Source organism: Buceros rhinoceros, unplaced genomic scaffold (assembly GCF_000710305.1).
Source record: "Buceros rhinoceros silvestris isolate BGI_N320 unplaced genomic scaffold, ASM71030v1 scaffold3323, whole genome shotgun sequence".
In the NCBI taxonomy this organism is placed as follows: Eukaryota; Metazoa; Chordata; class Aves; order Bucerotiformes; family Bucerotidae; genus Buceros; species Buceros rhinoceros.
In genome coordinates this window covers 24,409-34,194 of record NW_010405193.1, presented here as the reverse complement: position 1 = coordinate 34,194, position 9,786 = coordinate 24,409, and the positions used below count along the sequence as shown (strand labels likewise).

At 40.2% G+C, this 9,786-nt stretch overlaps 1 protein-coding gene across 1 annotated transcript in view; it reads left to right on the top strand.

Annotated features, from left to right (window-relative positions):
- Positions 1-9,786, top strand: part of NGLY1 (N-glycanase 1) — a gene marked incomplete at its 5' end in the record, with an annotated part of 24,293 nt that overhangs the window by 4,862 nt on the left and 9,645 nt on the right. The window contains 5 exons of the mRNA XM_010133620.1: positions 1,186-1,345; positions 6,815-7,037; positions 7,674-7,795; positions 8,209-8,354; positions 8,536-8,646. Coding sequence (XP_010131922.1) covers positions 1,186-1,345; positions 6,815-7,037; positions 7,674-7,795; positions 8,209-8,354; positions 8,536-8,646 — 762 coding nt within the window. The remainder of the gene's footprint in view (positions 1-1,185; positions 1,346-6,814; positions 7,038-7,673; positions 7,796-8,208; positions 8,355-8,535; positions 8,647-9,786) is intronic.

Sequence of the window (9,786 nt, the reverse complement as noted above, 5' to 3'; positions counted from 1 at the left end):
CAGGAAGCTGACAGAACGTGGAGATCTAGACTCCATTGGCAGTCCCTCACTTTATTTCTGTTCTTTCAACTTGCGTAAAAGTGAATTTGATCACAATTGGGTTTATGATGTTAAACCAGTTACCTACAGCTGATGAGCTCCAAGAAGAGTGAAACCAGTTCAGTTCTGTTTTAGCAGTTATGAAGCATAAGGACTGGTCCTGTAGTACTGTCCAGCATCAAAATAATCACATCTAATTTAAATGGTCCTTTGACAAACATTACCTTCTGGAGAGTTCCCACGTCTGTGTATTATGTTGCATTTGTGCTGGGTTCTCAGGACAGTGTGGGCATTTAGCCTTGTTAACCACCATCTTTGTTTCATCAAAAGACTGAAGTATGACCTAGCAGTAGAGAAAAGGTGATTTAGCAGTACCTTAGGCTTCCCCCCAAAATATGCCAGACTCTTAATCTTAAAATCCCGTTTCACTTTCTGGGTTGTCTTCCTTTAAGTGGGAGTAGATAGTTTGCTCAGCTACTAACTCCACCACTACTAACTTTAGCTATTTTAGTAGATGTGGGTGTACCTCATTGGGTGCAGCATGTAGTTGCCGCTAAGTGATGCTTGGGGTAACTGACTGAAGAAGCCCAGTTGTTCTGTTTGGTTTCTAGTGAAATACACTGTTCGGTGTATGGTCACAGGTCTGTCTATTCAAATCACTATCAGAGTTGATCTGTGAGGGAAAGAAGTAGAAATAGACAGGCAGCATTCATGAATCAGAAATGGAAAAGCAGCGTTCATCAATAATAGTTCTGCAAACCAGTGCAGCAGTGTCTAGGAAATTGAATGAGCTACAGGTTCTTTTCTGGATTGTGGGTAAATGCCTAAAAAAAGTGAGAGGACGGGGGAGAAGTCAGTCAAAAGTTTTGCTGTTGGAGGTGTCTTTTTGTCTCTGAATCATATACTTTTTGCTCTGGGCACCATTCAGAATGCTCAAAGATTACAAAGCTGGCTTCACAATTAGTGTAGTGATCTCTGCAAGTTTTCTTGATATGTTTACAAATAAACATTTCACCTGTAAAGAAATATGTAATGTAACTATGAGTACAGAGTTGTGACAGGCTTAAACTAAAATAGGAGAGCTTGATTCTTCTGATTTAAGGTGGAAGTCCATAAACCATCTTGTGACTTAAAATCCTTTTGCAGGCTGCAGATATCTTGAAAACACTTCGAAGAAAATTTGAGCATCTTGTGTTGATGTATGAGAATCCTTCCATTCAGCAGAAAGCACTAGCTTCAATTCCTCTCCAGCAGTTGAAAGAGAAAGCTCAGAAAAAGCTATCACAAGCTACAAGACTAGACAAAGGTAATGCTACCAAGTTATAATGTATGTGAAACTAGAAATATTCTTTCAAATGTCCAGACGATGCATATATCTACAGGGCTTTAGGTGTGTGAGTTTGGTCATGTGTTTGTCTGTAGGTTCCAAATGCTGTCTCTCAACTACAATTGCCTTCTTCCTAATTTTCAAGTTTTCTCCTTTATCTCCTCACTTCCATTTTTTAAATTTAATTATTTGTCATCCATCCTTTATGGCTTTCACATAGAAATTTTGAACTCTTAATTTCCAAATTATTAAATGCTAGGGAAACAAATGGGCTGAACATGTACTGTTATGTTTCTTGCATCTAAAGTGAAGTAGCTACAAGAGGAGGGAAACTTCTCGTTTGAGTAGGCATTGTTTTAAAATTGTCGGGGTGCAATTTTCCCTTGAGCACTATGATTCCAAATAGACAATAAAATTTCAAATGCCGCTTTTCTTTCTAAAGCGGTGTTATTGGTGCAGTTTTTGCGTGAGGCCTTTCCAAGACACAACCTGATACAAAGAATCGCCTTTCTTACTAATGCTTAAATGAATAGCCATCATGCTTCATGTTCCATCCTCTTGGAGCTAGAAGTGAAATATAGGCATAAGTATTTTTGTCATCAGTGGCTGAAAATTATATTTTCCTTAAATGAAAACTTGTTTTGAATATACAGAAACTTTTTCTGTTAAAATCGTCATTTCTGTTTAAGTGACAGTTTTAGGTCTGTTTCAGCAATATAATGAAAGTTTATTTGTATGAGAAATGTTAATGCTTCCAAGACAATATTTAAACCAAAAAACCATTTTCACTGTGAATCTTGGATAGAATGCTCTGTTTGAAGCAATTCTGCTGACTTGATAGGAGTCCCGTTGATTTGCAAACCAAAGATAAGCTCTTACCGTTTTAATAAATGACTTTATGATGTCTCATACAACCACAAACTAATATGTAATTGTGCCTTTGGCTTTAGGGAACTTTTTCACACTGGATTTTCTTATTAATTTTCCTTTTTTTGTAAAGCTGTACTGGAAGGTAGGAAACCACGTGAACAAGAGAAAAGCGTTCTCATTCAGCAGCGTGGGACAATGCAATGGGGGAAAAGGGACTTAGCAATAATAAGTGAAAACTCTTTAAATTCCTTAAAAATAAGGACAAGCGTAGCTGTTAGACTGCTCTAGTTCTGCTGTGTGTGTTATTAAAAAGGGGAAGGAAGGAAGAGGATGGTGTTTCCAGGTGCTTCTTCCTAAGCCGTCAAGCTGATCCATTCAAAAATGGCTTCCAGACTTTGGTTTAGATAGAAATAAAGGTGGAGGGATGGAACTCTACTGTTCTGCATTGTGACAGTGTGAAAGTGTTTGTTTAAAGAGCTTTATAGAAACAATCCTTTAGAAGTGGACTGCGTATGAGATGTACAGGTGGTGGGCCCTTTCAGCTTTGATTTATCTGTATCACTGTATTAAGACTGTCATCTGTGGGAATAACTGCTTAGTGCTGGGAGACACTTGTTTTTTGGACTCCCTTTACAATGCATAAAAGGTGTTTTTTTGTTCATAAAGGCTGGGAAGATTTCAGCCATTTGATTAGAAGTACAGACTTCTTTACTGTTTCCCTTTACCACTTTCCATTAGGAATATGGCTTGTGCAGTCAAATAGCTGCATGTCACAAGCATCTCTCTTCTGTTCAAATAAATCACACATGTCAATCTTTCCATGCCATGTTTTCATGAAGGATTTATTTTAAAAAAAGTCCAAAAGATTGTTCATATGATAGCAGTCATTTGTTCACAGATGGGTTTTGGTTTGTATGTTATCCAGAAAAAGAGGATATGGCCTGTGCTCAAACTCTTTTCATTCAGTTTTTAGCAGAAAGTTTGAATATACAAGCATATCCATTCTTTAAGTGCTTGTCTGAGTGTTTCAGCACAAATGTTTTTCACATATATGTAAAAACAGAAGTTTTACTAGAATTAAAGTCAGGTTTTCTTGCTTTAACAGATGATCTTTTCTCATGCACTTCATTGTCTTGGCAACATGTGTTTAATAGAGATAGGCCCCCTCCCTCAGTCTTTCGTAGCAAAGAGTGCTTCAGAGGAAGGTACAAATTGAGCTTAAATAAGTGAAACACACATCTTACCTAGTTTTTCTTTACCGTCTTGAAAAAGTAACTAGTGCAAAATTTTGCACCTCTCTTCAACTTCCTGTAAACAGCATTTCTATTAATTTCTGTATCTTCGTATTCATTAGTCAGACCTGTCTGCCCTATGACTACAAGCAAACTGTAGTACATAGATATTAATAGCTGGTTATTTTATGATTGCAGTGTGGCCTGGATGATGGAGTTAATAGGAGAACTTATTTGAATGTTTGTGACTCTGATAAGGAAGAATACCTCTCTGGGCACTGGAGCAGAAAATACTCTAAGGAGTTAAAAGGGATGGATCTCTGATGGAAGACTAGATTTTTAAATTTGTTAGGGAAAATGGGGCTATTTCCAGGTGGCAGAACAGTGACAATGTGTGAGTAGATTCTAGCAGCTATTGTGAGCACAGGAAAATGGGCCAGAGGAGTCTGGTGGTCTAGTATGGTGAAATTGGCTAGGGTAGAAAAATAAAGGCATCCTGTGTCTAGCTTGGGTAACCTGACAAAGGTGCTTGCCGAATTTGTAAACAAATTCAACATGTTCATGCAGTATATGTTGTAAAATAGTATGTTTTTCTAGAATGCTTGTTCATAGTACACCTGGTTGTCTAGACTGCTACCAGTGTCTGTTTCTTTTGCATTATGAAATCAAAGCAATTGTTACTCCTGGTTTAAGAGCTAAAAATAGGAAAATAATATTTACAGAATCACAGAATCATTTAGGTTGGAAAAGTCTTTTAAGATCATAGATTCCAACTGTTAACCCAGCACTGCCAAGTCCACCATTTAACCATGTCCCAGCTTTTAAACACCCCCAGGGATGAAGACTCCGTCATTTCCCTGGGTAGCCCGTTCCAATGTTTGACAAACCTTTCAGTGAAGACTTTTTTCCTATGTCCAATATATATCTCCTCTGGTGCAACTTAAGGCCATTTCCTCTCATCCTATTGCTTGTTACTTGGGACACTTCGTTACAGCATCCTTTCAGGTAGTTGTAGTGTGTGATAAGTCTACCTTCAGCCTCCTTTTCTCCAGACAAAATAATCCCAGTTCCCTCAGCTGCTCCTCGTAAGACTTGTTCTCTAGACCATCAGTTTCATCATCTTTCTCTGGACACACTGCAGCACATCAATGTCCTTCTCATAGTGAGGGTCCCAAAACTGGACACAGTATTCAAGGTGTGGCCTCACCAGTGCTGAGGACAGAGGGACAATCACTGCCCTGCTCCTGCTGGCCACACTATTGCTGACACAAGCCAGGATGCTGTTGGCCATCTTGGCCACCTGAGCACACTGCTGGCTCATATTCAACCAGCTGTTGACCAGCACCCCCAAGTCCTTTTCTGCTGGGCAGCTTTCCAGCCACTCTTCCCCAAGCCTGCAGCATTGCAGAGGGTTGTTGTGACCCAAGTGCAGGACCTCGCACTTGACCTTGTTAAACTTCATGCAGCTGGCTCAGTCCACTGATCCAGCCCGTCCACATCGCTCTGTAAATCCTCCTGACCTTCAGGCAGATCAACACTCCCACCTACCTTGGTGTCATCTGCAAACTTACTGAGGCTGCAACTCAATCCCCTCATCTAGATCACTGATAAAGATGTTAAAGAGAACAGGCCCCAATACTGAGCCTTGGGGGATACCACTGGTGACTGTCCACCAACTGGGTTTAGCTCCATTCACCACCACCCTTTGGGTCTGAATATCCAGCCAGTTTTTTTTATCCAGTATCCAAGCCACGAGCAGTCAGTTTCTTCAGGAAAATGCTGTGGGAAAGTGTCAAAGGCCTCACTAAAGTCTGGGTAGACAACAGCCACAGCCTTTCCCTCATGCACTAAGTGGCTCAGTTTGTCATAGAAGGAGATGAGATTATTCAAGCAGGACCTGCCTTTTATAAACCCATGCTGACTGAACCTGATCACCTGGTTGTCCTGTACGTGCTGAGTGATGACACCATGGTCAGACTGACAGGCCTGTAGTTCTCTAGGTCCTCCTTCTGGCCCTTCCTGTAGATGGATGTCACATTGGCTAACCTCTAGTCAACTGGGAGCTTCCCAGTTAGCCAGGGCTGCTGATAAATGATGGAAAGTGCCTTGGTGAGCACTTCCACCAGCTCCCTCAGTACCCTTGTGTGGATGCCATCCAGTCCCACAGACCTGTGTATGTCTAAGTGATGCAATAGTTCACTGACCATTTTCCCGTGGATTTTGGGGGTTCACTCCACTCCTCATCCCTGTTTTCCAGCTCTAGGGGCTGGGCACTCAGAGAACAACTGGTCTTACTGTTAAAGACTGAGGCAAAGGCAGCATTCAGTACCTCAGCTTTTCCTCATCCTTGGTCACTATGTTACCCCTAACCTCCCGTAGAGGACGGAGATTCTCCTTAGCTCTTCTTTTGCCATTAACATTTTATAGAAACATTTTTTTACCATCTCTTACGGCAGTGGCCAGATTAAGTTCTAATTGGGCTTTGGCCATTTGTCTTTTTTCAGCCATTTTTTCCCTGCACAGCCCTATGAAATCCTTGTAATCCTCCTGAGTGACCTAACCCCTTCTTCCAAAGGTCAGAAACTGTCCTCTTCTTCCTGAGTTCCAGTCAAAGGTTTCTGTTCAGCCACACTGGTCTTCTTCCCTGCCAGCTCATCTTATGGCACACTGGAACACCCTGTTCCTGTGCCTTTAGAAGTTCTTTCTTGAAGGATGTCTAGCCTTCCTGGACTCCTTTGCCCTTCAGGATTCTGTCAACCGGTCTCCTGAACAGGTCAAAGTCTGCCCTCTTGCAGTTCCCCAGACCCTGCTCCTTACTTCTGCAAGAATTGAAAACTCAGTAACTGTTACCGCTATGCCCACCATCACATCACCCACAAGTCCTCCTCTGTTCACAAAAAGCAGATCCAGAAGGACACTTTCCCTAGTCGGGTCCCTCACCAGCTGCATCAGGAAGTTACCTTCTTAGACTTTCTTCTTTGCTGGAAACAGGAGCAGAAAAAGAATTAATACTCTCTTCCAAAGCCCTGGAAGAATGAGAGGCATGAGGAATTTCACTAGACTTCACTGCATATCCAGCTTGTTTTTCTGAGCAATTTCTTATTCTCACTCTTGCTGTAGTGTTTAAGAGTGCATGTTTTTGTTTACATAAACAGTTTGATGTTACTCAGTCTTGAGAATTTAGATTTTTTTGTATGTGTGTGCATAAGTAACACATGAAGCTTTTTTGTAATGAGACTTCTAAAATATAATAAAGGACCATATGTGGTGATTTATGTAGTTACTGTAAAGTTCAACTAAATTATTTTTCTGTTTGACCTAACCATGCGTTGTGTAAATTTTACAGGTGCACATGTGAATGAAGAGGACTTCTTATTGTTGGAGCTCTTGGACTGGTTTAAGAATGACTTTTTTCATTGGGTAAATAATCTTCCTTGCAGCAGGTGTGGTGGGCCAACAATGCCTAAAAGAGATGACCTGTTACCTACCGATGATGAGCGAAGATGGATCGTCAGTCGAGTGGAAAAGCATTACTGCAACCAGTGCCAGTTCTCTAACAGATTCCCGAGGTAAGCATACACAGATTTGCTTTGTCTTTTTTTCTTGTTTTTCAAGAAACAGCTTTGCATTTGTGCATTTAGTGAACAAGTGATAAGTTGTTGGTTGAAAGATTAGAGAAGCCATTCTAAGTAACATGACATGATGGTTGATGAACCAGTAATTCCCTATAAGATTAGAGATTTTTGAAAAAAATATATTACTTTCTTTTCCATGGCCTGGTTCTGAATATACTTGTCTTATTTTCTTCTCTCACTGTTAATTTGATAGAGTATAACTTCTAAATAAAATGTCACTATTGGCATAGCGTGTAGGAAGATTTTTATTTCAGGGGAAACTTTCACCTCTTAAGAGATCACAAAAGGTAATGCCTGTCTTTCGCTGTGTCTTTAGCGAAAGGGCAAATATTCACATTTTTTATATTTTTGCTATTGAAAGAACCAGCACACCAGTCATTTTTGGAAACTGAAAAAAAAGAGATTCATTTCAGTGCTGCTACAAACCTGCTGCTATTTTCCATTATTTTCTGTGGACTGAATGGCACTGAAATCTGTTCAAATAATCACAAGGATAGTCAAGATGTAGAGATTTTGAAAGATTAAATATATTTTCAGTTACTCTGGTTTTATTTTGTTTTTCTCCTGTAGGTATAACCACCCTGAAAAACTTCTGGAAACCAGATGTGGACGCTGTAGCGAGTGGGCTAACTGTTTTACACTGTGTTGCAGAGCTGTAGGGTTTGAAGCTAGATATGTCTGGGACTGTACAGGTATCAGTATTCTGCGGTATCGTAATGTTAATCCAAACCTATGCAAAAATAGGTTATTTGTTTTATGGTTCTCTGATTATATTAGCCATCAGGCAGCATATAGAGTTATGTTGTTCGGCTAACAAAGGCTGTAAATTCAATTTCCTGTCTTGCCTGATGAGATGAAATATAGTTCTGCAAGTAAAGTTAGATGATTGACTTCAGAATGATACAATCTTTAGCTGAATCTAAGGGACTATGATCCTAAGACAGAAAGAGAAAGCATTGGTAGTGTTTCTGAATGGAGATGAACAGAAACCATGTTCTTTCATCTGTTCCTTCATTTAATAAATCGAAGTTACAATATTCTACAATATTGGAAGGGAGGATTTATCCTTACAATTCATTGTTTATTCTTGGCCTCTGTTACGTAGATCATGTGTGGACTGAAGTATATTCTTCATCTCAGAAAAGATGGCTTCACTGTGATCCCTGTGAAAATGTCTGTGATAAACCTCTTCTCTATGAAACTGGGTGGGGAAAGAAGCTCTCCTACATAATTGCGTTCTCCAAAGACGAGGTAGGAGTAATGAAGTTAATAATGACCAAACTTGCCCTGAGGCAAGCGCGTGATGTATTCCATCTTCGTGTAACTTGCAGAGTTGTTATAGAAAAACATACTTTGATTAGCTAGCCTCTTTAAATGAAGCAAGATGCGTGGGAATTTTTGGTTGCTTTATTTTCTTCAATTTGTGCTTGAGGTTGTTGATGTCACCTGGAGATACAGCTGTAAACATGAAGAAGTACTCTCTAGAAGGACAGCACTCAGTGAAGCTACGCTACGTGAAACAATTAACGCGCTAAATAGAACGGTATGTGGCTTTTCTTAAATGGATTTCTTTAAGTGAAACAAGTGTCTCTCCAGAACACAAAGTCCTTGAACAAAAGAATGCATTTGGTAACCTGGTAGGAGTGTCCATGCACTATGAAATAAAATGCTGCTAACTATGCAGACCTCATCTTAAACTGAACACATAAGAATCAGTCACAATGCTGAACTTACGTGATAAAGAATGGTGTAGAAGAGGATTATCATATTATCTCTTATGTACAAATGTGTGTGTGTATTTTTTATTGATGGCTTTGGAGTAGACTTTTGCATCAGCAGATGTGGGTAAACTACAACTGCTTTGTAACTATGTGGACTCCTTGAAGGTGGTAGAGCATTTTGCACGTCAATAATGCTATAACTTGAAAACAGTAGTATTTATAGTTACAAGAAATGTAGGCCTAATTTGTTTTCTGTGACTTTTTACAAGCGGGAGGAATGACTCACAGGCTGTTTGAAAGACTTTTGAGAAGCACTGATACAATCAGCAGAGCTTTGGCTCAGAACCACATATACTGTTCATGCCTAACTTCTCCAAAACACATGGAGCCAATTGCACCTGCACATTACAGACACACAGTCACTCAGCACCTCTGTTTCTTCCACTCCCTCCTTGTGACAGAATGAACTTTTTTGACTCAGTGTACTGGAATACCACAGAACTTTGAACCATCTGTGAGGTTTTTTGTCCCCACTTCCTTCCAGGGTTAATTCCTGTGCATAGAAACTTTAGTTCCAGTGATAGGTGGCTTAATAAACAGATTATGCCCTTTTGCGTAATGCTGGCTTGAGGGTTCTAGCCACAAACTGAGCTGGACTCAGGTTTGAGGCTGGGGCTTGAAATCATTTTAGCAATAATGAAAAATTAGTCACACAGGGTGGAGCACTGAGAAGACTGGCCAGAGTAGCAAAACAAAAGGAGGTAAAGGATCAGAAATTCAAGTGGAGGAATGCATGCACTTTGTGCAGGGTTGCAGGAATTTAATGGCATCCTCTCCAACCATTGAACACTTCCTGATTACAAAACTGATCTGAGAGGCCCTCCTTGTGATCTACTTAATGGCAGTAGAAACTAGTCACCAGACTCCACCACTTCCCTGCCACCAGTTGCCCTTAGGGAAAG